At 37.0% G+C, this 27,823-nt stretch overlaps 1 protein-coding gene across 2 annotated transcripts in view; it reads left to right on the top strand.

The window, feature by feature from the left end:
- Window positions 1-22,494, top strand: part of LOC127697368 (interferon-activable protein 205-B-like) — a 30,806-nt gene extending 8,312 nt beyond the window's left edge. For both annotated transcript variants that reach the window (XM_052200466.1, XM_052200468.1), the window contains exons 2-7: window positions 671-955; window positions 1,841-1,974; window positions 9,051-9,209; window positions 14,602-15,024; window positions 18,178-18,366; window positions 21,227-22,494. In XM_052200466.1, the coding sequence (XP_052056426.1) occupies window positions 691-955; window positions 1,841-1,974; window positions 9,051-9,209; window positions 14,602-15,024; window positions 18,178-18,366; window positions 21,227-21,286 (1,230 nt within the window). In that variant the 5' untranslated portion in view covers window positions 671-690 and the 3' untranslated portion in view covers window positions 21,287-22,494. The remainder of the gene's footprint in view (window positions 1-670; window positions 956-1,840; window positions 1,975-9,050; window positions 9,210-14,601; window positions 15,025-18,177; window positions 18,367-21,226) is intronic.
- Window positions 22,495-27,823: the final 5,329 nt, after the last annotated feature.

Below are 27,823 nucleotides of genomic sequence, written 5' to 3'. Positions count from 1 at the left end.
GTGTGGGTTCATTTCTGGATCTTCAATCCTATTCCATTGATCCGCCTGCCTGTCACAAGGATTTCAACACTTGGGAAACAGCTATCAATGCTATTTCGGGAGAATGCAAAGCCTTTAAGGTAGAGAGACTAAATAGGAGTTATGGGAATTTAGGCCTAGAGTTAGAAGATAATGGGCACCTGGTTTCTAACTTAAAGAATCTCATCCAATTGTATCTGTAGAAATTTAACAGGCTATGCACTCACAGACTGGATCTGAGGCACCAAGATTTACTCACTGTGAGACTGTAAGGCAAAATAAACTCTCTTCCCATATGTTACTTCTGGCAGGTGAAAAGTAACTAATACAGCCATAGAAGGTACAAGGAGTCAGGATCTGACAGACAGACAAGAAGGGAAAGTTTCAAGCAACTAACAGGAAGAGAAGAACAGTCACAAGTCAATACTCCTAAGTTCTGGCACAGAGGCATATCTCCAGAAAACTATTCATCACAACTACCCTTGACCCAAATCAACTATCATTATTAATAATGAAGATTGTTTTAAAGGTTTTCCTAATAAAACAATTATTTTCCAGTATTCCTTGTGATATAAACAGCTATTAAGCTGCTGTCTTTCTTTGGAAATTTCTGAATATAATGACAATAATGTATGCCAACTTTTTCTTCCAGGCTCACCAACAACTTGAAAGATGGTGAATGAATATAAGAGAATCGTTCTGCTCAAAGGACTCACACCCATCAGTGATGATCATTTTAGCTTATTTAAGTCATTGATGGCAAGTGATTTAAGACTGGAGAGAAACATGCAAGAGCAATACACCAGGGTTCAGATTGCTGACATGATGGAAGATGAATTCCCATTTGATGCTGGATTGGGAAAACTGATCAAGTTTTGTGAAGACTTACCAGCTCTTAGAAGACGTGCTGAAATTCTTAAAAAGGAGAGATCAGAAGGTAACACGAAACAAAGAAGTCCCTGTCCCTGCCAGTGGCTTACTATCTCTACTCTCTTCATAACCTTGAGGTCTACTCATAGCTGACATAACTCTGTATTACACCTCATGGCCATACTGGTCCTTGGATTGGCTACTGAGGATATTCCTCTTCCAGGGGATGCTTGTAATTTAAGGGGTATATATTAAGGTGTATATATTAAAAACAAAAATAGAAGTTGATCAAAGATTTGGCTTCCAGATTTAACATAGATATTCAAAAGTCATCATTTGAATTACAAAATTATGATTTATATTTAAATATATACAATACCAATTTCCTCACCTCTTCTATTAAGAATACTAATATAATTATCATTTCTGTTAACAAAGATAAGGCTATACTTTGATTAAATAGAGCCTTAAGGTGTGAGGCACCAGTACTTTTTATAAATTATTAAATTGGGTACAAAGATTTTATAAACTTAAAATCACAATTCACAAGTTTATGGCAGATTTCCTTTTACTTTTATCTATTATTTGAGTGTATTATATATAAAACATGACCAAAAATCAATGTGATAATATTTTGGATTTTTAAGAGAATAGTGGAGAACGGAAAGGAGGAAAACTTGACTCAAGTACATGGGCTTCAAGAGCAGGAAGGGTTTTTTCATTATATATGGGACACATAAAGAAAACATTGACTAATGGGAGATGGTATCACAGGTTGTGCCTTTGGTGCTGTGTTGCTAGAGTAAGCTATGGAATAAGCATCGATATAAATGCAGCAGAGAGGGAATGGCAGAAAGACTCGATGTTCCGTAGACCATCTATGTTGGTTTATGTGGGCTTTCTTGTTCATGCATTTGTTGTGATTTAAAAAAAAAAAAACTCCCCATTTTAGTAATAGGAGAAACATCACTGGGAATAAATTGGCAAGAAGCAGGCCCTGCAGCACCTACATCAACTACAAGCCTCATGCTAGCATCTGAAAGAGGGGAGACTTCCACAGCTCAGGTGGAGACTTCTACAGCTCAGGTGAGCCTGAGGAACAGTGGTGGGCTGGCAGTCCAGGGAGGCAGAGGCGATTCCTTTCCCCTTTGCTCAGTCTGTAGGGTACTCACTGCTTTCTCAGTTTCTCTTCAAGCTTTTATTGAAGCTCAGGACAACTGATCATGTGGCATTGATATGTGGTTACTCCTACTAGAGATGCCATGAACTTGAAAATCAGGTAGAGCAATGGTTGTTGCATATTTATACAAACCTTGTTTTTTAATTCAACTTCAATTGTTCCCTACCATAGAAGTAATAATAGAAAAAATGTGTATATAACTTTTTTCCTTTTTTCAGTTGAATACCATCTTCACTTCATTTACATTGCCAACCTTTCCCGATTTCCCCCCTCCCCTAAGATCCCCAATCCCTCCTACCTCCCACTCTCTCCACCTATGCCCCTTGATTTCCCTATTGAGCCTTTACCTGACCAAGAACCATTCCTCCCACTGATGCCCAACAAGGGCACGTTCCTCTGTCACATTTTTGGCTGGAACCATGTGTGCCCCTTGGTTGATGGTTCAGTCCCTGGGAGTCTTGGGGCATCTGGGTAGCTGAAATCATTGTTCTTCCCATGGGACTGTAAGCCCCTTCAGTTCCTCCAGACCACCCTCCAGCTACTCCATTGGGGACCCCATGCCCAGTCCAGTAGTTGTCTACTAGCATCTGCCTCTGTATTTATAAGGCTCTGGCAGGGCCCCTCTGGAGACAACCATGGCATGCTCCTTTTGGTATACATTTCTTTTCCATAGTAGTGTCGGTGTTTGTTGACTGTTTATAGGATGAATCCCCAGGTAGGGCAGTCTCTGGGTAGCCTTTACTTCAGTCTGTGCTCTACACATTGTCTCCCTTATTGCTCCTGTGAGTATTTTGTTCCATTTCTTAGAGGAGCCACAGCACCCTCTCTTAAGTCCTCATTCTTCTTGAGCTTCCTGTGCTGGGTGAATTGTAACTTGTTTATTTTGAACATTTGGACTAGCACCCACTTATTAGTGAGTGCATACCATGTATGCTCTTTTGTGATTGGGTTGCCTCACTCAGGATGACACTTTCTAGTTCCATCCCTTTGCCTAAGAATTTCATGAATTCATTGTTTCTAATAGCTGAATAGTACTCCATTGTGTATATATACCACAGTTTCTGTATCCATTCCTCTGTTGAGGGACATCTGGGTTCTTCCCAGTTTCTGGCTATTATATATAAGGCAGCTGTGAACATAGTGGAACATGTCTTCTTATTACATGTAGGAGCGTCTTCTGGGTATATGCCCAGGAGTGGTATAGCTTGGTCCGCAAGTAGTACTATGTCTAATTTTTTGAGGAATTGCCAAACTGATTTCCAGAATGGTTTCACCAGCTTGCAATTCCACCAACAATGGAGAAGTGTTCATTTTTTCCCACATCCTCTCCAGCATCTGTTCCCTGAGTTTTTCATCTTAGCCATTCTGACTGGTATAAGGTGGAATCTCAGAGTTGTTTTGGTTTGCATTTCCCTGATAACTAAGGATGCTGAACATTTCTTTAGGTGCTTTAGAGCCATTTGAGTTTCCTCGGGTGAGAATTTCCTGTTTAGCTCTGTACCCCATTTTTAAATAGGGTTAGTTGACTCTCTGGAGACTAACTTCTTGAGTTCTTTGTATACATTGGATATTAGCCCTCTATCAGAAGTAGGGTTAATAAAGATCTTTTCCCAATTTGTTGATTGCCATTTTGTCCTATTGACCATGTCCTTTGCCTTACAGAAACTTTGCAGTTTTATAAGGTCCCATTTGTTGATTCTTGTTCTTAGAACATAAGCCATTGGCATTCTGTTAAGGAACTTTTCCCCTGTGCCCATGTGTTCAAGATTCATCCCCACTTTCTCCTCTATAAGCCTCAATGTGTCTGGTTTTATGTGCAGATCCTTGATTCACTTGGACTTGAGCTTTGTACAAGGAGATAAGAATGGGTAGATTTGCATTTTTCTGCATGCAGACCTCCAGTTGATCCAGCACCATTTGTTTAAAATGCTGTATTTTTTCCACTTGATGTTTTTAGCTCCTTTGTCAAATATCAAGTGAATGTCCATGTGTGGGTCCTTTTTTGGGTCTTCAATTCTACTCCATTGATCTTCCTGCCTGTCTGCATACCAATACCAAACAGTTTTTTTCACTATTGCTCTGTAGTAAAGCTGGAGGTCAGGGATTCTGCTTCCCCCAGAAGATCTTTTATTGTGGAGAATAGTTTTTTCTATCCTGGGACTTTTATTATGCCAGATGAATTTGAAAATTGCTCTTTCTAAATATATGAATAATTGATTTGGGATTTTGATGGGGAATGCATTGAATCTGTCGATTGTTTTTGGCAAGATGGGCATTTTTATTATATTGATCCTGTCAGTCCATGAACATGGGAGATCTTTCCATCTTCTGAGACTTACTTCGATTTCTTTCTTCAAAGGTTTGAAGTTCTTGTCCTACATCTTTCACTTGCTTCATTAGGGTCAGACCTAGATATGAAATATTATTTGGGACTATTGTGAATGGTGTCATTTCCATAATTTCTTTCTTTTCTTTTTTATCCTTTGAGTAAGGATGGCTACTGATTTGCTTGAGTTAATTTTATATCCAGCTGCTTTGCTGAGGTTGTTTATCAGCTTTAGGAGTTCTCTGGTGGAAGTCTTGGAGTCACTAAAGTATACTATCATATCATCTGCAAATAGTGATATTTTGACCTCTTCTTTTCCAATTTGTATACCCTTGACCATCTTTTGCTGCCTGTTTGCTCTGGCTAGGACTTCAAGTACTATATTGAATAGATAGGAAGAGAGTGGGCAGCCTTGTCTGGGCCCTGATTTTAGTGGGATTGCTTCAAGTTTCTCTCCATTTAACTTGATGTTGGCTACTGGTTTGCAGTATATTGTTTTCACTATGTTTAGGTATGGGCCTTGGATTCCCAATCTCTCCAAGACTTTTATCATGAAGGGATGATTTTGTCAAAAGCCTTTCAGTATCTAATGAAATGACCATCTTTTTTTTTTCCCTTTAGTTTGCTTATGTAGTGTATTATATTGATGAATTTCCCTATATTGAACCATCTCTGCATCCCTGGGATGAAGCCTGCCTAATTTTGGTGAATTCTAGTTTTGATGCATTCTTGGATTCGGTTGGCCAGGATTTTGTTCAGTTATTTTTACATTAATGTTCATAAGGGAGATTGGTCTGAAGTTCGCCTTCCTTGTTTGGTCTTTGTTTGGTTTAAGTATAAGCATTATTGTGGCTTCAGAGAATGAGTTGGATAGTGTTCCTTGAGTTTCTATGTCCTGGAAAAGTTTGAAGAGTATCGGTATTAACTCTTCTTTGAAGATCTGATAGATTTCCGCGCTGGTCCTGGGCTTTTTATTTAATAGGAGACTATTAATGACTACTTCTATTTCCTCAGGACTTAAGGGACGATTTAGATGATTTATCTGATCCTGTTTTAACATTGACATCTGGTATGTATCTAGAAAGTTGCCCATTTCATCCAGGTTTTCAAAACTTGTTGAATATAAACTCTTGTAGTAGGATCTGATGATTTTTTGAAATGCCATAGTTTCTGTTGTTATGTCTCCCTTTTCAATTCTGATTTTATTAATTTGGATACTGTCTCTGTGCCTTCTGGTTATTCTGGCCAAGGGTTTATCTATCTTGTTGATTTTTTTTTTCAAAGAACCAGCTCATTGTTTTGTCGATTCTTTGTATAATTCTTTTTGTTTCTGTTTGGTTGACTTCAGCCCTAAGCTTGATTATTTCCTGCCATCTACTCCTCTTGGGGGTATTTGCTTCCTTTTGTTCTAGAGCTTTCAAGTGTACCCTCAAGCTGTTAGTGTCAGCTCTCTCCATTTTCTTTTTGGAAGCACTCAGAGTTATGAGTTTTCCTCTTAACACTGCTTTCATTGTGTCCCACAAATTTTGGTATGATGCATATTTTCATTAAATTCTAAAAAGTCTTTAATTTCTTTCTTTATGTCTTCCTTGACCAAGCTATTGTTGAGAAGAGCATTGTTCAAGGTCCATGTGTATTGTGTGTTTTATTGCTTTTGTTTGAGCTTAAGACTAGCCTTAGGCTGTGGTGATCTGATAAGATACATGGAATAATTTCAATATTTCTGTATCTGTTGAGGCCCATTTTGTGACCAATTATATGGTCAGTTTTGGAGAAGGTACCATGAAGTGCTGAGAAAAAGGTATATTCCTTTGCTTTAGGGTGGAATGTTCTATAAATATCTGTTAGATCCATTTGTTCCATCACTTCAGTTAGTTTCACTGTATCTCTGTTTAACTTCTGATTCCATGATTTGTCCATTTTTGACAGTGGAGTGTTGAAGTCTCCCACTATTATTGTGTGTGGGGCAATGTGTGCTTTGAGCTTTATTAATATTCCTTTTATGAATGTGGGTGCCCTTGTGTTCAGAGCATAGATTGTTTATAATTGAGAGTTCATCTTGGTAGACTTTTCCTTTAACCAGTATGAAGTGTCCCTCCTTATCTTTTTTGACAACTTTTGGTTGAAAATCAATTTTATCCGATATAAGAATGGCCACTCCAGCTTGTTTCTTGGGATCATTTGCTTGGAAAATTGTTTTCCAACCTTTGACTCTTAAATAGTGACTGTCTTTGTCACTGAGGTGGGTTTCTTGTATGCAGCAAAACATTGGGTCCTGTTTACATATCCAGTTTGTTAGTCTATATTTTTTTGTAGGGGAATTGAAACCATTGATATTAAGAGATATTAAGGAAAAGTGATTGTTGCTTACTGTTATCTTCTTAGTTAAAGGTGAAATTCTAGTTGTTTATCTTCTATTGGGTTTGTTGAAAGATTACCTTATTGATTTTTCTATGGTGTGGTTTCCTGTCTTGTGTTGGTATGTTCCACACATTATCCTTTACAGAGCTGGATTTGTGGAAAGATAATGTGTAAATGTACTTTTGTCATGGATTGTCTTATTTTCTTCGTCTATGGTAATTGAAAGTTTTGCTGGATATAGTAGTCTGGGCTGACATTTATGTTCTATTAGGTTCTGTATGACATCTTCCCAGGCTCTTCTGGCTTTCATAGTCTCTGTTGAGAAGTCTGATGTAATTCATAGGTCTGCCTTTATATGTTCCTAGACTTTTTTCTCTCACTGCTTTTAATATTCTTTGTTTAGTGCATTTGGTGTTTTGATTATCATGTGATGGAAGATTTCTGCTGTGGTCCAATCTGTTTAGTGTTCTGTAGGGTTCTTGTATGTTCATGGGCATCTCTTTCTTTAGGTTAGGGAAGTTTTCATCCTTAATTTTGTTAAAGATATTTACTAGCCCTTTAAGATGTATATCCTTGCTCTCTTCTATACCTATAATCCTTAGGTTTGGTCTTCTCATGGTGTCTTGGATTTCCTGAATGTTTTGTGTTACAAGCTTTTTGCCATTTTGCATTTTCTTTGACATTTGCATTCTCATTCTGTTGAGTCAATGTTTTCTATGGAATCTTCAGCATCTGAGATTCTTTCTTCTATCTCTTGTATTCTGTTGTTGATGCTTGCATCTACGACTCCTGAATTCTTTCCAAGTTTTCTATCTTCAGAGATGTCTCACTTTGCGATTTCTTTATTGATTTTATTTCCAGTTTTAGAACCTGAATAGTTTTTTTCAGTTCCCTCACTTGTTTTTTCCTGAAATTTTTTAAGGAATTTTTGTTTCCTCTTTAAGGGATTCTACCTGTTGAGCCATGTTCTCCTGTGGTTTTTTTTTTAGGGACTTTTGTGATTCCACTTTAAGGACTTCTGCATGTTAACCCATGTTCTCTCATAATTCCCTATGGGATTTTTGTATTCCCTCTTTAAGAGCTTCAACCTGTTGACCCATGTTCTCCTGTATTTCTTTAAGAGATTTTTGTGTTTCCTCTTTAAGGGCTTCTACCTTTTGATCCATATTCTCTTGTATTTCTTTAAGGGATTTTTGTACTTCTACCTGTTGACCCATGTTTTCCTGTATTTCCTTAAATGAGTTATTTATGTCGTTCTTGAAGTCCTCCATCAGCAATATGAGATGTAATTTTAAATCTAGCACGTGCTTTTCTGATGTGATGGAGTATGCAGGATTTGCTGTTGTGGGAGAACTGGGTTTTGATGGTGCCATGTTGCCTTGGTTTCTGCTGGTAATGATCTTGCGTTTGCTTTGGCCATCTCGTTATCTCTGGTGTTAGGTGGTCTAGCTGTCATTATCTTCTCTGTTCTGCAGGCCTGTGTTTCTATACTCCTGGGATTCCCTTTCTCTTCAATGCCCTGCAAACAGCTGGTTCTTCAGGAAGTATGGCAGACTTGGCAAGGGTCGAATGCCCTGTATGCTTCTATTTTGCAGCAAATGTTCTGCTGATGCTGGATATTGAATACTCTGCTGATCCTGGTTTTTGAATGTCCTGCTTCTACCATTTTGAATGCCGTACTGGTGCCAGTTCTCAAATGCCCTGCTCCTGCCCATTCTCTAAAGAGTATCAGGAAGTAGGCTCCTCTCCGTGTCAGAAGGGGCGCAGCTCGATTAACCTGCTCCTGCCAATGTACAGAGTATCAGGAAGTGAGATATCCCTGTGTTGGATATGACAGAGGACTCTAAAAGTAGGACTCCCTCTAACCGAAGGACTCTCCGTGGGTGAGATGTTCCCTTGCAGGATAAATGCCCAGACAGCTGTGGGGCTGTCCAGCTCCTATGTGCAGGTGGAACCCAGGTGGGCTGTGTCCTGAGTGATCTTTCACTCTGCTGTTCCCTGTGTACCTGGCTGAGCTGGTTGCTTGGTCTCAAAAGCAAAGATGGTGGTGACCTCAGACCGCAGAGCTCCTTCTAACTGCGGGCGCATATAACTTTTCTTCTCCTTTTATTTGACCAAATCACTTATACACATTTTTATAACTATTAAGGATCACATTTTAGACCTGGGCAGAGGATGGGTGCTACTCCTTAATGTTCGCAACATATTCAGGCTTAATAAATCTACTACCTAATATGAAGACACACGCTGCTTAATTGATTAGACTCATTAATAGAGCAATGAATATAATTTCAGAAAAGAAAAAGTATGAACAAAGAGAATACAGGAGTGAAGAAGACCAAGGCATCTAAGGAACAAGACCAGCCTCCCTGTTCTGAAGAAACCGTAGCTAGATGCCCGTCACCAATACCTCAGATCTCATCTTCGGCTTCATCTATCATTCCTTTGGCTAAGGTACAAGCGTTCTGCTCCCTTTTCATTTCTTCAATCCAAATATCAGGAACATGTCTTGAAATTCTGACCCTGACCTACCTTATCTCTGAAATTTAATTAATCAGACTTACATGGAAGCTGAGTATGATATAGATAATCATACAAAGACAGAAAGAGACAAAAATGTAACACAAATATAGAATTTGCTGACTCATAACCCTTTGTTTAGATGAGAACACTTAATGAACTTGTTACTTGTGTCAATGAGGAGTTTGTCTGCTTGTTTTGTTCCCAGGTAGGAAGAGGGAAGCAAAGAGTCTAGCACATGCAAGTACCAGAAGCAATGGACTCCATTTCTCCTCTATCATACTCTCATGTATCTTCCTTTTATATGACTAACCTGTTAACTTTTCTTAAATGCATATTAGGGTATATCCTCCTTCAGAAGAGTTGGCACATTGTATAGCCATTCTATTTTAAAAGACTGTAAGTGTCTAAAACCTTCTATCCTCTGAATTTTAGTGTTGGTATCTTGTTCTCTCTTTAATATATCCCTCTGGAAGTCCTACCACACTGGGTTAGAAATGAATAATGCTTAACTGGATAATATGTTCTTGGTTTATTACCAGTTATGACACAGAACTAATGTTTGTTTTCCACTTTGCTGTGCATTTTTAAGATTATGGTTTCCCTATTTTTCCTATAGACATTTGCAAGCCTGAGATTTCTTTGAGTGCCAGAAATATAAAAGGAACAGCACAGCTAAGGGGGATAGATGAGGGCTGTCTCCTCAAGTTAAGGCTCTAATAGATATTGCCTTAGTCAGGGTTTCTATTCCTGCACAAATATTATGACCAAGAAGCAAGTTGGGGAGGAAAGGGTTTATTCTGCTTACACTTCCACACAGCTGTTTATCACCAAAGGAAGTCCAGACTAAGTCTCAAGCAGATGAGGAAGCAGGAGCTGATACAGAGGCCATGGAGGGATGTTTCTTACTGGCTTGCTTCCCCTGGCTTGCTCAGCCTGCTCTCCTATAGAACCCAAGAGCACCAGCCCAAAGGTGATACCACCCACAAGGGGCCCTCCCCACTTGATCACTAATTGAGAAAATGTCCCACAGTTGGGTCTTATGGAGGCACTTCCCCAACTGAAACTCCCTTCTCTGTGATAACTCCAGCCTGTGTCAAGTTGACACACAAAATCAGCCAGTACAGACAGCCTGTGAGGCTTAGAAATAATAGAGCTTAAATGAGAGTAACTACTTTTTGATTGGGTTTAGGGGCCATTCCATGAGATGCAACCCATACCAGACACTGCAAATGTGGTCAGGAAACTGAGACCAGAAAGGTTGTGTACCTAGAAGAAAACCTACTGCTATTATTCTATAAGGAACACAGCAATAACATGAATCCCAATTGCCATACTTATAGAGCAGTTCCTCATTCAGTGCTCATCAGAGATGCTTCTTGCCATAGGTAGGGATTGACACAGAGACCCACAACTAACCTATGTGCACATAGGAAAAGATTTTTAGACCATTCAGTATTCGATGGGATGTCTTTATCAAATCTGTCTCCCTGAGACTCAGGAATCTACGTGGAAGAAAAGGATGGCTCTAAGGAAACAGTTTCTTTCAGATAAACAGGACTAATACACACATGTACACAGAGATTGTAGGTATACATTCAAAAATTCACGCCAGATGGGGTCCCAGAACTGAGAAGAGGAAGTAGAAGAAAAGCAGAGGAGGAAACAGAACATGCCTAACAAAGAAGCTATTTTTTTCAGTTGATATATACTAGCAAAGAGAAAAATCTGTTTTCTTCAACAGATAATATCAACCATCATCTAGAGCAGGTCCCATAGCCAGAGGTATTTGGCAAACAAAATGAACTCCATGTATTGACTTTTGGATTTTTATTTTGTTTTGCTTGGGATTTTTTTCTTTTATGTTTTCTTTGGCTTTGTTTTGTTTTTTCTGTTTTTTTTTTTTTTTTGAGAGTGACAAAAAGAACATGAAGTTGAATGGGGTGGGGGAGATTCTTAGGGGAGTTGGACAAGAGGAATCACAATGAGTATACATTGTCTGAAAAAGATTAAATAAAAATAATACGGAAAAGGCCAGTTCTTGGAGAGGAAAATAAGTGTAGTGAAGGAAGTTAAAGAATTTGTGGAAGTCCAGAAAAAGAGAGCATTCACCAGAAACTGTGAGTGAAAGAAATGAGCTACAATTTATGATCTCATGGTTATTCTTCCCAGGTCTAGCTGCCTTCAAATTAGACTTGTCAAAAATTTTGTCAGATTTAGTGTTAGCTTATTAACATAGGGGAAATAGGATGACTGGTGCCTCTTTTTTTCTGAGTACTCATTGAAGGAAATAAATGATTTGTCAGAGAAGGAAAACTACAACAGCATCAAGATCTACTCTCTCTAAACTTTCTCCTCTCTGTCCCTCCTTCCTGCCTCCCTCCCTCATTTTTTTTCTCACTTGAGGTAATATATTCAATGACTTAAGCAAAAAACAGAAACATTTTTATTCACCCCAGAACTTATCATTCAGATAATATAAGAATTTTTCTCTGTATATTTTCATATTTTTATAATTGTGTAGAAAAAGCTCCTAGTGTAATATGTTACAATAATTATTAGCCTATTACTTGTTTTTCCAGTTTAGCATATCAAGACTCTTGTTTCCAAGTCCCTAAATTAAAATTAAAATGCATATAATATTCAGGGGCAACACAAATAATCAATATTTATGTTTCTTTATCAAATAATGCATTATAAATTGATTATTCACTACCACAAACTCAATTTCTTCTTCGATGAATATCCTTGAAATGTGTGCATTGAGGCTCATTTTGTAGTTTCCATGATCATCCACTAGTTTATTTTATATATACCCAATAAATTTCTTTTAATTTGAATCTAGCCATTGCTACTTATTTACTTATATATAATCACCACCACTAATTGTATTGCTTTTGTTTTTTTATGTTATATTAATTGGTTGCACTGATCAAAAAATTAGATGCAATTGAACACAAATCATTCTTAAGTGATGACTGTGTGTGGCATGTTAGATCAGACTATTCACATATCCTTGGGTCTATGGACACAGCAACAATATATCTCCATATACTCAAAATCTATGAAGTTCATAGTTTTTTGTTACTTTGCATATTGTCTTATAGTCAGATAATCTCTCCATTAAAATATTTCATTGAAATGCAGTGAGCTCAGATCTATACAGACAAGAGATCAGATCCTGTCAATTTCTCTCTGGTTCCACAAATCATTACTTTTGAGGAAAACTCTCTATCCATATTTAAGAACATGGCTCTAACCAAAGGGACTCTACTTGAGCCTATTTAAAAGAAGGGGTTAAAAACCCCTTCTGCTCCTTCAGTCCTTTCTCTAGTTCCTCCATTGGGGACCTGTGCTCAGTTCAATGGTTGTCTGAAAGCATTCCACCTCTGTATTTGTCAGTCACTGGCAAGGCCTCTCAGAAGACAGCTGTATCAGGCTCCTGTCATCAAGCACTTGTTGGCATCCACAATAGTGTCTGGGTTTGGTAATTGTATATGAGATGGATCCCCAGGTGGAGCAGACTCTGGAGGGCCTTTCTTTCAGTCTCTGCTCCACACTTTGTCACTGTATTTCCTCTCATGGTTACTTTGTTCCCCCTTCTAAGAATATCAAAAGTATCACACTTTGATCATTTAATAGGAAAAGATTGTTGAGTATAGGCTTTTGTAGTAGGATCTGATGATTTTTGAATTTCCTCAGTTTCTCCTGTTATATCTCCCTTTTCATTTTTGATTTTGTTAATTTGGATATTGTCTCTGTGCCCTCTGGTTAGTCTGGCTAAGGGTTTATCTATCTTGTTGCTTTTCTCAAAGAACCAACTCTTAGTTTTGTTGATTCTTTGTATGGTTCTCTTTGTTTCTACTTGGTTGATTTCAGTCCTGAGTTTGATTATTTCCTGCCTTCTACTCCTCTTGGGTGTATTAGCTTCTTTCTGTTCCAGAGCTCTCAGGTGTTCCATTAAGCTGCTAGTATATGCTCTCTCCAGTTTCTTTTTGGAGGCACTCAGGCCTATGAGTTTTCCTCTTAGCACTGCTTTCATTGTGTTCCATAAGTTTAGGTATGTTGTACCTTAATTTTCATTAAATTCTAAGAAGTCTTTAATTTATTTCCTTATTTCTTCTTTGACTAAGGTATCATTGAGTAGAGCATTGTTGTGGGCTTTCTGTTGTTTTTGTTGCTATTGGATACTCTAGTCCTTCTTAGAAGGAGGAACAAAATACCCACAGAAGGAGAAAGAGAAACAAAGTGTGGAACAGAGTCTGAAAGAAAGACCATCCCGATACTACCCCACCTAGGAATCCATCCCATATACAATTACAAAATCCAGACACTATTGTGGATGCCCACAAGCGCTTGCAGACAGGAACTGGATATAGCTGTCACCTGGGACGCTCTGCTAGTACATGACAAATACAGAGAGAGAATCTCTCAGCCAGCCATTGAACTGAGCACAGGGTCCCCAATGGATGAGATAGAGAAAGGACCAAAGGAACTGAAGGGGTTCACAGCACCATAGGAGGAACAACAATATGAGTCACCAAGTACTCCCAGAGCTCACAGGGACAAAACCATCAACAAAAGAATGCACATGGAGTTACCCAGGGCCACAGACACATCAGCAACACAGGATGATCTTATTCTATACCAAATCGGGGAGAGGCCCTTGGTCCTGGAGAGACTTGATACCATAGTCTAGAGGAATACCAGGACAGGGAAGCAGGGGTGAGTTTATTGGGGAAGGGGAGATGGCTTACAGGATTTTTGGGGAAGGGGGAAATCAGGAAAGGGGACAACATTTGAAGTGTAAATAAAGAATATACCTAATTAAAAAAAGATGAAGATTGTTATATCTTATGGAGATATACTGTGATTTGTATCCTCAAAATAACCCACAGTGAGTCCAGCAGTAACTAAAGACCTTTGATACCTTTATTATTCTCTATTCTTAACATCATTTAATTTTCTACTTTATTTGCTTTAGCTATAATGTATAGATTATATTTGAATTTATTATAATGTTACTTAAGTACTTCATAAATTGCTCTAAACAGCATGTGCTGCATTTACATTAAACATTTTTCTTCATGTTAGAAAATAATTCTGCTTTTCAGTGAGAGTGTTTAAATGTCAATGGATGGAGCCCATTGATTTAAGTCATTGGCCTTTTGGTCAACTGAAGAATTCCTGTTTAGCTTATCTTTAGTTTTGCAAATATAAAACATTACTAGGAACAATGTCGAGATTGTGATTCGTCTTATGTGAAAATTAATTTGTATTTGCTGCTAAACTTATATGTTTCTACCCCTGTATTTATTCAACACAGAATCAAAACTCACAGCCCCAAAGCCTGAACATTGCCAGAGGTGTTGTTCTCCAAACAGAACCTCTGACAGTGATGGTGCTCAAAGCAACAGACCCATTTGAATATGGAACACCAGAACATGGAGTAAGGAACATGTTCCATGCTACAGTGGCTACTGTGAGCCAATATTTTCATGTGAAAGTTTTCAACATCTACTTGAAAGAGAAGTTCACAAAAAATAATTTTATCATCATTTCCAATTACTTGGAGAGCAAAGGCATCCTAGAGATCAATGAAGCTTCCTCTGTGTTAGAGGCTGCTCCTGACCAAAAGATTGAAGTGCCCAACCTTATTATCAGAAATTCAAATAAAACTCCTGAGATCTGTGATATTAAAAAGGGAACTGCTGGAGCAGTGTTTTATGGATTGTTTACATTACACAAGGTAATGTGGGAAAACTTGTTTTTTAACTTTCTCTACCAACACCTGGAATCAAATATGATAATGTTCCATTTAGTGCTTAATTATAGTATTGTAACACAAGATTCTACCTTGACTAAGGATAAAAAGTGAAATTATCAAATAGATTAGGAAATGAGATTGGGTGAACTTTTAACAACTGACTCCCTAAGATATCTCTGAGAGAGCTCTCTGAAAATGATTTACCAAGATACTTAGTTTTACTACTTACAAATACCTACCTCAGCCCCAGTGAGCAGGAATGTGACAGGGCATAGGCTGGTATCATGATAACAGTTAGTATTTGAAGCTCTATGCAAATATACAACACTTATTCATTTCTTTCTTTTGGCAGCGCTATGGCCCTTTAGTCTTTTTCAAAGAGCTCCTTTAAAAAACTCCAATGTTTTACAGCATACTATTTATAGACTATGCATATGAACATAGTTGAAAAGTTTATGATTAAGAGCTTGAGTAATGTTCAATACAGTATAAATTGGAGAGTATATCAAAAAATTACCTGAACAAGTGTGAATATTGATTTTGGAGTCATAAGTGCATTGGATGGATAAGTGCAGCTTTTTAAACTCAAAGCCATTCAAAAAATATATTGACTATCTCTACACATAGAAGGTTTAAACATTTAAAGTTGATTCTTATATCTTGTTCAATTAATTATTTCTGATTAGCTTGGTAACTATTTTTTTTAATTTATTGATATATTTATTTACATTTCAAATGATTTCCCCTTTTTTGGACCCCCACTCCCTGAAAGTCCCATCAGTCCCCTTCCCTCCCCCTGTTTTCCCACCCAACCCTTCCCACTTCCCTGTTCTGATTTTGTTCAATACTGCTTCACTGAGTCTTTCCAGAACAAGGGGCCACTCCTCCGTTCTTCTTGTACCTCATTTGATGTGTGGATTATGTTTTGCATATTCCAGTATTCTAAGCTAATATCCACTTATTAGTGAGTGCATACCATGATTGATCTTTTGAGTCTGGGTTACCTCACTTAGTATGATGTTCTCCAGCGCCATCCATTTGCCTAAGAATTTCATGAATTCATTGTTTCTAATGGCTGACTAGTACTCCATTGTGTATATATACCACATTTTTTCATCCACTCTTCTGTTGAGGGATACCTGGGTTCTTTCCAACTTCTGGCAATTATAAATAGGGCTGCGATGAACATAGTAGAACATGTATGCTTATTACATGCTGGGGAATCTTCTGGGTATATGCCCAGGAGTGGTATAGCAGGATCTTCTGGAAGTGAGGTGCCCAGTTTTCAGAGGAACCACCAGACTGATTTCCAGAGTGGTTGTACCAATTTGCAACCCCACCAGCAGTGGAGGAGTGTTCCTCTTTCTCCACATCCTTGCCAACACCTGCTGTCTCCTGAATTTTTAATCTTAGCCATTCTGACTGGTGTAAGGTGAAATCTCAGGGTTGTTTTGATTTGCATTTCCCTAATGACTAATGAAGTTGAGCATTTTTTAAGATGTTTCTCCTCCATCTGAAATTCTTCAGGTGAGAATTCTTTGTTTAACTCTGTACCCCATTTTTAATAGGGTTGTTTGGTTTTCTGGAGTCTAACTTCTTGAGTTCTTTATATATATTGGATATTAGCCCTCTATCTGATGTAGGATTGGTGAAGATCTTTTCCCAATTTGTTGGTTGCTGATTTGTCCTTTTGATGGTGTCCTTTGCCTTACAGAAACTTTGTAATTTTATGAGGTCCCATTTGTCAATTCTTGATCTTAGAGCATATGCTATTGGTGTTCTGTTCAGAAACTTTCTCCCTGTACCGATGTCCTCAAAGGTCTTCCCCAGTTTCTTTTCTATTAGCTTCAGGTATCTGGCTTTATGTGAAATGAAATTTTGTAAGCAAATCAATCTACTTTTCTAGATTCACTAGATTTCTAGATTTACTAAAGATATACAGACATCTCATTTGTGCAGCAATAGCAAAATCCAGGGTTTCAGAATTCAGATAAAAAATAATAACCTTGGTGAAATCAACAAATGCCCTATAAACTTGACAGATTTATGGCTCTTTAGCTTATCTTTTTAAAAATCTCTTTTTTAAAAAATCCATTGCTTTATGCACACTCTTTACAGTCCATGAATAAAAACACAGTTGAAAAGTTTATGAGCAAAGCCTGAGTAATGTTTAATAGAGTTTAAATTGGGGACATTGACTTAATTGGATATGATACTATAGAAAGGTAGGAAGAGGATCTAAGTGAGTGAATTACTGGAATCGTAACCTGTCCTGTAGATTCCCTATAACTATTGAATGAGTGAACATAAGGAACACATGTCCATTCATCCCTTTTCAAGTAGAAGATAGGAAGATGACTGCCCAAATTTCTGATTCCTAAGACCTTAGGTAATTTACTTGGAATCCAAGCTGTTGAGGAATAGGAACCAGTGGAAAACAGGAAGGACATATATTGTCCTAGCACTTCCAGGAAGAAAACACCAAATCAAGAAAGCACATCATAATTTTAGAGAAGTGGCATAAAGAGACTGTTCCCAGCTTGCTAGGTGTGAGGGAACCTAGGATCTTTGTCACTCTCAGCAGACCAAGAGTGAGGAGGCATGCTGTCAAGCAGAGAATCCTGCTGTTCTGCCAAGTAAACTGGAATCCTGAGGAAATGGGCTCATGTTCTTCTCTCATGAGAAAATAACCTTATTTATAGTTTAATTAGATATCACATCTCAGAGGTGTACTGTAGACAGATTTCTCAGACTGCAATGAGGTTTGGGTTACTTTGAACCAAGACATGCTATTGCTGGAAAACAGCACATGGTAAGAAACTGGAAACTGTGGGAAAAATCTTTCTTCTGCTTTGCCTTTAAAAGACATTGAGACTTTGAATAAACTGTTCACTGGCTTACTTGACTGTGCAATTAATGATGCTCTACCCTTGGGACCTGAACATACTAGACATTGACAACAGTAGTAAAAAACTCCTTGGGAAGACTTCTCTGGAGATATCTGTTTGCCTATGCCTATTACAGATTTCATATTTTTGTATGATTTTTTTTCAAATAAATTATCTTTTTGAATGTATAATAATGAATTTGAGTGACATAACTTTCAGAAAATGAATGTTAATTTAACTTTTGCAGAAAAAAGTGAACCCAAAGAACACAATCTATGAAATGAAAGATGATTCAGGAAGCATAGAAGTGGTGGGGAATGGAAAATGGTACAACATCAACTGTAAGGAAGGAGATAAGTTCCGACTCTTCTGCTTTCACCTGAAAACAATTGACAGGCAACCAAAGTTGGTGTGTGGAGAACACAGTTTCATTAAGGTAGGAAGGAGACAGCAAATGTATTTGCCAAAGAGGAAATTAACTTTTGCTTTAAGAATCTGAAAATTAAATTTTCAATATGTTACATAGATAATTCTATACCTGGAGGAATGAATTAAGATGATTATACTCATTTTTAAGGGGAAGATTTTAATAAATGGATATTGAAGAAATAACACAAAAACATTCTATATATATGAAATAACAAGCTGTATGAAGAAGTTAGAATGGCATGAAAATATATTTCCATGTAATTAAGATCAAGGATGTTAAATAAGTCAGATGTGCTTTGATAATTAGGAATTGGATGATCCTGGGGAAAGGTCAAGTATAAATCTTTACTTTAAGAGAAGAAATGCCTATATACATGCAAGTTATCATGCTGTCTAGCACATCATGAGAAATGAGTTGCTTCTATTTTCTTAACTCCGTGAAGACCTGAGAGAGAGAGAGAGAGAGAGAGAGAGAGAGAGAGAGAGATGATTTAATAAATATAAATGGTTTGGAAATATACCAAAGTCTGGATTGGCACAATTAATTCAACTACATATGAAAGACAAAGACTTTAAGAACATGAGTCCAAAGAATTGTTTAAAGGGCCAAATAAATATAGCATTGTCAGAAATAAGTAAACAGATCATTTATTGTGTGATAGGTAAATGTTGACTGGTTTTATGAGGATGAATGCTTAGATACTTTAACATATTAGTGAAAACAACTTTTGTACCTGTCTTGAAATTTTGTGTTGCAGAGAAACTTTATTTGGAGGCAGCAATTTTAGACACAACTATGAGCTATTATATGCTATATCATATTTATGCAACTGTGAGTGAGCTATTATTATATTAACATTAAATGTTGAAGGACTTTGTAAGTTGCTTCTGAAATCCTAGGCAGTTTAAAAATTAGCATAGATCCACACTATTAAAAGTTGCAAAGGCTTTAACTTTATAAATCAGGCAGGTACTTTACCGACACATCACAGAAGCTATTTCATAATTGTATAACAGAGGAAAGACAAATGGCGCTTTGATCAATGGATCAAAGTTTAAGAATAAAAAGCCCCCATGGTTTTATACCAGCTTGGAAATGGTAGTGAGAGAAAATATGTTCAAAGAACATTCAAAGCAATTGAGAGATAACATTATGAAACTGGATATATATATATATATATATATATATATATATATGATGCTGATACTAACACTGGGAAAGAAGAACATGACATAAGGGGGGGTAGAAATATTCTCAAATTGATGTTGATTTTCACATCCCTATAGGAAATTTAGTAAATATACAAAAACCATTATTGACACTTAGTGATCTACACAAACTGATCAGAAATGGAAATTAATTTATGTACATTTTTAAATTTAGGGATACTTGACAAATCTTGTACTTGGCCTACATCTAAAAATATGTATGATAGATGTTCTATTCATACTAATAGAGAACACCTACGAAATATTTACTATGATCTTGGACTTTAAACAGCAACAGAGAGATAGTAATTGTTTCCATTTCATACATGTAGCTACAAATGCTCAGGAATAGTCACTGACAAAGACAATGAGTAGTAGAACTGAGATCCACCTAGGCTACCTGGCATTGCATGCAGATACTTAGACAAGATGAATATACAGATCAGTGATGGAGGTTAGAGATCACAAGATTGTGGAGCAATAGCTAGAGGTCAAGTGTAGTACAAACTAAGATAAGCAAATTGAGAGATCAAGATCCATTGAAAGCTATATGAAACACAGACATAGAACATTTAAAAGAGTAAAGGAGTCATTGTCAACATAGTTCATGACAGACATAAATATGAAGGGACTATGTTAGTATATAAGATATGGCTTTAACAAAGGTATACTCCAGATACAGAAGTCCAAATACAAATGCTGCTGCACTTTGACACAGGGATATCCACATGAGTTGTTCTTTTTTCAGCAACCATCAATGAAAGAATCCATGGGTTTCTTCTCATCCTAATAACTCAGCTCAGCAAAAAACCAAAGCTTCATGTAGTGTTGCTTTGGTTTTTTCTTTAGATTTATTTTGTTTGTTTGTTGTTTGTTTTTCAGTTTTGTTAAAGATTCATTATTTTATGTATATTATTATACTGTCAGTACACCATCGCTGTTTTCAGATACACCCGAAGAGGATATCAGAGTCTATTACAGATGGTTGTGAGCCACCATGTGGTTGCTGGGAATTGTATTGATGACCTCTGGAACAACAGTCAGTGCTGGAACCACTGAGATATCTCTCCAGACCTTGTTTTGTTGTTATTGTTTCTTTGGTTTTGTTTGTTCTGGGTTTTTTTTGTGGGATTTCCTTTTTTTTTTTTTTTTTTTGTATTTTAAACAACTCTTAAAACAAAATGACAGGCAATGGTGGTGCATGCCTTTAATCCCAGCACTTGTGGAGCAAAGGCAGGCAGATTTCTGAGTTCATGACCAGTCTAGTCCACAAAGTGAGTTCCAGGGTAACCGGGGCTATACAGAGAAACACTGTCTCAAAAAAACAAAAAACAAAAAAAACACAAAAACCCAAGATAAATTAATCCTTTTTCTTTTTTGTTATAATTCCCCTCATCATATCTGGGAAATGTCTAACCTACACGAATAAACTTGAGTTGATTGAGAGGATCCATCTCTTCAAGGCCTGCATAGTCTGAAAGGGGTGGCTCAAAATAAAGCAGTACAATGGTGGAGCCTTTGTCAGCAGCCTTTGAGAAAGCAAAAGGTCATTTATGGCCCTTGACGGGAATAGACAAGAATGGGTGACTGAAGAGATATAAACAGTGCTTTGTCTCAATTGCTTGGATCTTATTGAATCTCTCCCTGTCTCCTTCAAGGTCACCAAGGCTGGGAAAAAAAAGGAAGCATCTGCTGCCCATTCAAGCACAAAAAAATGAAGAAGAAAATGGCTAGGAATTCAATGCTTTTAAAGTAGAGATACCAAACACTCACTTCTAAATAAAAGCTTTAGTAGTACATCCAAGCATTTAATAGTTTTCCTACCTGATTTCTGATTTTGTATTTCAGTTTGTAAAATTTCTTATTGTTCTGCTTTTCTATGAAAACAGCACTAGATTTAATTTCTCTATTGTAAAAATAATAAACTTGTCTTTTTAAAGTGACATAATTACAAAGTGCTATGTGTCATTTGGTTGATTCATGAGTGAACTGCTTAAAAGTGGTGTATTCATGCTCTGTGTGGATAAATATGTCAGAATACATCAGATTTCATCAGTGTTCCTGATCAGAGTCCCGATTGGACTTATAGAGTATATCTATAAGATTCTCTCCCTATTTGTGGTCTGTTTGGTCTCTCCATTGATTGTTATTTTTGCTATACACAATTTCTACACCTTATGGGGTCCCATTAATCAATCGTTGATCTTAATTCACAGATGAACAAAGTCCCATTAAGAAGATGTTTACTGTGAGAAATGTTCTTGTTGTCTTTTTTAAGACACAAGTTTACCACTTAGGATGTTTAAAGTTAACGGTACTTGGGAATGCTAAATGAAGCACATTTTTTTTTTTTGTTTATCAGTACAGAGAATAACACATAGACATGTACATTATCCCGTGTTTTGTGTAGCATCTATGTTTCAGATATATGGAATTGTACTGTGTTCTGTGAACTGTTTCTGTGAAAATATAGGAAAGCAAAGATTATGTTCCCATAACAAAATAGATCAATTTCTAAGCAGTATGTAGTAAATGCAGTTTGAAGATGTAGTCACAGAACCTCTACTGTGAGAAAAATTTTTGCTGCCTTCTTAAGAACACAAATTACCACCCAAAATATTTAAAGCCAAGTATGCATGTGAATACTAAATAAAACATTGTCTTTTCTGGTTATTATCACAGAGAGTAACACACAGGCATGCACATTGCACTGTATTCTGTGAAGCTTGTATAGTAAAGTACCTTTTTTTTCAGCTACAATGAATTAGAGTGCATTCTGTGACATGAGTATGTGAAAATACAAGAAAGTAATGATGAAATGTGTTTCCATACCAGAATGAATCAATTCAAAAGCAGTGTGTCCTACATTCAGGGTGAAGATTAGTCATGCAAACTCTATTGTGAAAAACATTCTTGTTGCCTTCTTTTTTTTTTGTTCGATAATTTTTTATTTACATTTCCAATGGTTTCCCCTTTTCTAGCCCCCCCACTCCCCGAAAGTCCCAAACCCCCTTCTCTCCCCCTGTCCTCCCACCCACCCCTTCCCACTTCCCCGTTCTGGTTTTGCTTCTCTGAGTCTTTCCAGAACAAGGGGCCTCTCCGCCATTCTTCATCTTAAAAAATGCTCAATTCATTAGTCATTAGGGAAATGCAAATCAAAACAACCCTGAGATTTCACCTTACACCAGTCAGAATGGCTAAGATTAAAAATTCAGGAGACAGCAGGTATTGGTGAGGATGTGGAGAAAGAGGAACACTCCTTCACTGCTGGTGGGGTTGCAAATTGGTACAACCACTCTGGAAATCAGTCTTGCGGTTCCTCTGAAAACTGGGCACCTCACTTCCAGAAGATCCTGCTATACCACTCCTGGGCATATACCCAAAAGATTTCCCAGCATGTAATCTTGTTGCCTTCTTAAAAACACTTTTACCACATAAAGTATTTAAAGATTAAAAAAAAGAAAGAAAGTCCTTCTAAACAGAACATCATTAGCATAGGTACCAAGGCCAGCAACTATTAATAAATGGGACCAAGTGAGGTTGGAAAGCTTCTGTGTGGCAAAGGATTGCATCGTTCCAACAAAGCAGCCATCTACACACTGTGCAGACAAGACATACAATCTTACAAATGTTCCTGTTTCTACCATACAAATACACTGCATTATTCAAATAGGCAATACTGAATTCTTATCTTACATCAGATCAAAATATATATTAAGAGAAACTAAAGACCCAAAAAAACGTCTTGGTCTCCAAAATTCCACTAACTCTCAATTTCAAATCACTTTTCTTTGATAATTATTGGTATATAATATGTGCATGCATATATGAATGTGTATATGTATGTACATACATATGGAGGTATATTTTGCCTTAAATTCAAAACCTGAGGGCCAATTTCTCCCATGATATTCATGTCACCATTGTACCACTGGGAAAATCTTGCCATGGTTATCATGGTTGTGATCTGTATCCTGTGATGAATATGAACATTACCTTATATGTAAGTTTTCCATGAATGTATTAATTGTTATCCTATGATTGTCTGCTTTGCTTTGGTCTGCAATAGTCATATGATAGATTAAATTTTGAAACATTTAGCCAATCTTTAAAAATCAAGAAAAATGCATTTTTAGCATTCTTTGCCTTTGTCTATAAAAGTATCTTCTGTGCAAAGTGGATTTAGGAGCACTGCTCTGAACTATCTATTTCAGTGAGAGATGTGTGTCCCATACTAAATGACTATGAAATGAAGAGACAATACAAAGTTTAAAAAAAAAGGCTGGCACATGCTCATCCTTGCAACACATACATGGTTGTTTGGTTGGTTTTTGAGACAGGGTCTAACTGTGTAACTCCATCAACCCTGGAACTCATTATGTAGTCTAGCCTAGCCTCAAACTCACAGAGTTTGTTTCTAATACTTGGTGCTGGGATAAAGGCATGTAACATAGCACCTGACATTTGCCATGTGTTCTTGACCCTTTAATTCCTGAGTTAGGTCATTCTCCTCCCTCTTTGTGACTACATCTATGGTCTACTCTACCAAGTGCATCACATGCACATTGCATCTAAAATCTACAAAAGTGAAGAAACTTGGATACCTGCAGGTGTCTATGGCTTTCAACCACATCTGTGCTTTTCTATAACTTGTCCTTTACTCAATAGTCTTTAGATGGATCCAATATCAGTCCTTAAACCATTTCATATGTGGCTCATACCTGAGGGTCCCAAGTTTATACAAGATCTAGCAGTCTTTATATTCAGACCCTACAGAAGAGCTATGACCTTGAATGTATACTTGATTCCTCCCCTTACTACTAGCTCCTGCCACTCACTGCTGTCAAACACAAAGGAACACAAAACCTGCCAAGGACCAAATCTTAAAAACCATCTTATAGATTCTGGTTCCATTTCACATGATTATAGTAGTCTAAAAATATTATTCAAGAAATCATGAACTAGTCAACATGGAAAAACACAGAGAAATGCTTTTAGTCCCTGATGCTTCCAGAAGTTGAGAAATCTTAAATACTTTTCAGGGAAATGAAACCATCATTATATAGGCCCCAAAGCTGCCCTACCTATCCACAAATAATGCAGAAACACTAAGGGACCGCTATACTTTTACTTGAGATTGGACTTGTATATATTTTTTTGAAATATGATTTTTTTTGGAATAGAGTGAACCTAACATTTATACAGAGGTAAGAAAGAAGATGTGTCTATGGCTTTTTAAAAAAATTTTATTGGATATATTCTTTACTTACATTTCAGATATTATCCCCTTTCCCAGTCCCTGCCCCACCTCCCGAGTAGCCCTGATCTTATCCTACCTCCCCTAACTTCTATGAGGGTGTTCCCCCAATCACCCTCATCCAATCTCCCCACCCTTGATTTCCCTACAATGGGGCATCTATCGAGCTTTCATAGGACTAACAACCTGTCCTCCCACTGAAGCCTGACAAGGCCATCCTCTGCTACATGTGCAGCCAGAGCCATGTGTATGCCTTGGTTGGTGACATAGTCCTTGGGAGCTCTGGGGTGTCTGGTTGGTTGATATTGTTGTTCTTCCAGTAAGGTTGCAAAGCTCTTCAGTTCCTTCAGTCCTTTCTCTAACTCCTGCACTGGGGACCCTGAACTCAGTCCAATGGTTGGCTGCAAGAAACTGACTCTATTTGCAAGGCTTTGGCAGGTCCTCTCAGGAGAAAACCATATCAGGCTCCTTTCAACAAGCATTTCTTGCCATCCACGATAGTGTCAAAGCTTGGTGACTGTATATGGGATGAATCCCCAGGTAGGAAAGTCTCTGGATGTTCTTTGCTTCAGTCTCTGCTCTACACTTTAACTCCATATTTTCTTCTGTAAGGACTTGTATATTATAGTGACATTATATTTTGTAAATCCACAGCTGTAGCAGTGAATAAAATGTTACATCAGAAAGTGCTTTAAAGAAAACCAATTCCAATTAAGATTGTCCTTTTTCTAGGAAATGTATTCAAATACTAATGGTAATATACAGCTTACTAATTGAATTTCTGTCATCTCTTATGTTCCGTAACACGAGAGGGAGGTGGCGATGAATGACTTACTTCCTTTCAATGATATGTTAGGTAACATTAATGGAATGTAGACACACCTAGTCATCTACCTATAAGTCTGTTAGGTAAGAGCACATCCATGTCTGAAATTTACCTGTTATGATTTGTCAGAATAACTACTGAGTATAGCTGGGTGACCAGGGACTATTTTCCTGACTAATAAGTTAAAATCTGTGAATAATAGGGGTGTAGTTCTCACTGATTAGTCACTGCCAGTCAAGGAAATCACTCAGAGACACCCAGAAGAGCTCATACAGAGAAGAGTACTTAAGCAGTGTCATTTTCTTACCATTTTTATAAATTCCTAATTTGCTGTGCATCTGATAAGATAACACTATCTTCCTGCTCAAAGCAGACAAGCTCTGTTTCTTGCCTTGTTGAAAACCTAGGACCTGGATCAAGAATGACTGAAGAAATCTCCAGCGTGGTGAGTCCTGCCCCCGTTCTATAGAGAATAGGTGGAAGTAGATAGAAGCCACAAGAATACCAGAATCGTGTTGGTTCTTCCATGTAGAGTAGAAGAGAAGGGCTGGTGCCAGTTGTTCTCACCACAGTGAACTATCCACTGTGAATAATATGCATTTTATTGTATTACTCTATGGTTGAGTTCTGAGCAAAGAGATCTTGACTCTTGCAGATTTTAAAATAAACTTTCTATGTATAATTTTAAAAAGGCAGAAAAGTAGAATCCCGGTTATTCTGTTTGAAGAGTATGTAGGAAACCTGGTGCTTGTAGTGAGTGACTGACTGAAAGAAAAGGAAGGTACATGAACTCCTGTGAAATGATACTGAGAGAATAGCATGGTGGCTTTAAACTGCGTTATCTAGTGTTACTTCCATGTCAAACAGCATGCACGGTATGAACACATGCTGGAGATAATTTCTCAGATTCCTGAACACATGCTGTCTTAATGATTTTATGTGGATAGTTAACATTCCCCTTCACTCTCTTCAATGCAACGTAAAAGAGCAGTCTTTGACCCACCATGAGATGTTCCATCATTTTGAAAATTTTTATTTTTGATAGTTTTGTTTTGTTTATATAATAACAAATTCATTTTTTAGAGTTTTTTAAAGGCTGTAGGTAAAAACACCAGTAAGAGACTTCAGTGTACTTGAAATAAACATTTTAAACGTTGGTCTGAGAATTGTACCCCTATTAGATTAATCTTGCTAAATTTATTAGTTAGGTTGACAAAATCTCCATAATATTAATCTACCATAATATTAGGAGTCTGTGGCTTATTTTTTCAAAATCACAGATATGTGTGATCACACATGCATGTGGAACATATGCTATATTTGTACATGACGAAATGCATGTGCATATGAGTGAAACATAGTCCACGATATTGTTTTTGGAGCCATGAAAGACAAACGGCTATAAGAAAATATGATGCAACACTACTATTGAATACATTCATTACTAAATCTGCTATAATATGTAAACATGATATTTTTGTGTCATTTAATCGTAGTTTTTATTTTAAGTTATTGAAAGACACACACTTATTTTCTTTAGGTATTGTACAAAGTAACTTTTACTTTTTTTTACACTACTAAGGTATATTTTGTTAAAACTGTCTTAAATAAAAATTGATAGTAGTTGTTACTTGACTGGCCAGGACATTCATGAACAAGCTGATAACATTTTTCTTGCTTCTGTTACTCTCACTTCACTTTATGTTATGTCTTTCTTATATTTTAAGAAAAATAGTTATCTTTATGTCTTCTTTCATTTGTCTTTGAATAATGTCACAGTTTTTGTCTTCTCTTTATGATCAGGGCTTTAAATTCCAGGGTAAACAAATATTTTAATACATTAAAATTTCATGCAATATAATTTATATTTTTTGAGGCTGTGATACATGAGTATTGTATCTCTATTATTTCTACCCCTTAAGTGCTCTTGTGTCCCCCACAATCCAGCTTAAATTCATGACTTCTTTAAATATTAATATATGTATATTTATATATATTAAATATTAATGTATATATGTACACTTGTGTATGTGTGTTGCTTGTTATGTATATGTGATTATGGAAAACCACTTGGGATTTGATATAATCTGTCAGGAGGCCTGGCTCACCACTGAAAAGATTTATTACACTTTTCTTAATAGCCATTCATTCCTATAGCTCTCTTCATCTTGA

Source organism: Apodemus sylvaticus, chromosome 12 (genome assembly GCF_947179515.1).
Source record: "Apodemus sylvaticus chromosome 12, mApoSyl1.1, whole genome shotgun sequence".
Classification (NCBI taxonomy): domain Eukaryota; kingdom Metazoa; phylum Chordata; class Mammalia; order Rodentia; family Muridae; genus Apodemus; species Apodemus sylvaticus.
Note: the sequence above shows the minus strand (reverse complement) of the source record. Positions and strands in the feature narration are given on the sequence as shown.